The sequence below is a fragment of the Cystoisospora suis genome (genome assembly GCF_002600585.1).
Source record: "Cystoisospora suis strain Wien I chromosome Unknown contig_2980, whole genome shotgun sequence".
In the NCBI taxonomy this organism is placed as follows: Eukaryota; Apicomplexa; class Conoidasida; order Eucoccidiorida; family Sarcocystidae; genus Cystoisospora; species Cystoisospora suis.
This window is the reverse complement of record NW_027155775.1, coordinates 1-232: the sequence shown is the minus strand read 5'-3', so window position 1 is coordinate 232 and position 232 is coordinate 1. Positions and strand designations below refer to the sequence as shown.

Genomic DNA, 232 nt, shown 5'->3' with positions numbered 1-232 from the left:
TATTTGCATGCCTTTTTCTATATGTTGGTCTCTATTGAATGCTCCTAGGAGAAGCTTTGCATGCATTTAGATTTCTTTAATTCTTTCCTATTTCTTTCTCTTCTTGTTTGCTACAGAAATCACTCACTTGGATTTCTTCGTCCGCACAAACTACAAGGCCCTTGTAGAACTAGGATACTTCTTTGACCGACTCCTACACGTATGTCCTTTCTATCTATCTTATCTTTAATCT

General features: G+C 36.6%; 1 protein-coding gene across 1 annotated transcript in view; it reads left to right on the top strand.

Moving 5' to 3' along the window:
- CSUI_005986 (vtc domain-containing protein) overlaps window positions 1-229 on the top strand; it is a gene marked incomplete at its 3' end in the record, with an annotated part of 5369 nt that extends 5140 nt beyond the window's left edge. The window contains exon 5 of the mRNA XM_068066151.1: window positions 117-229. Within this exon, the coding sequence (XP_067921868.1) occupies window positions 117-229 (113 nt within the window). The remainder of the gene's footprint in view (window positions 1-116) is intronic.
- Window positions 230-232: the final 3 nt, after the last annotated feature.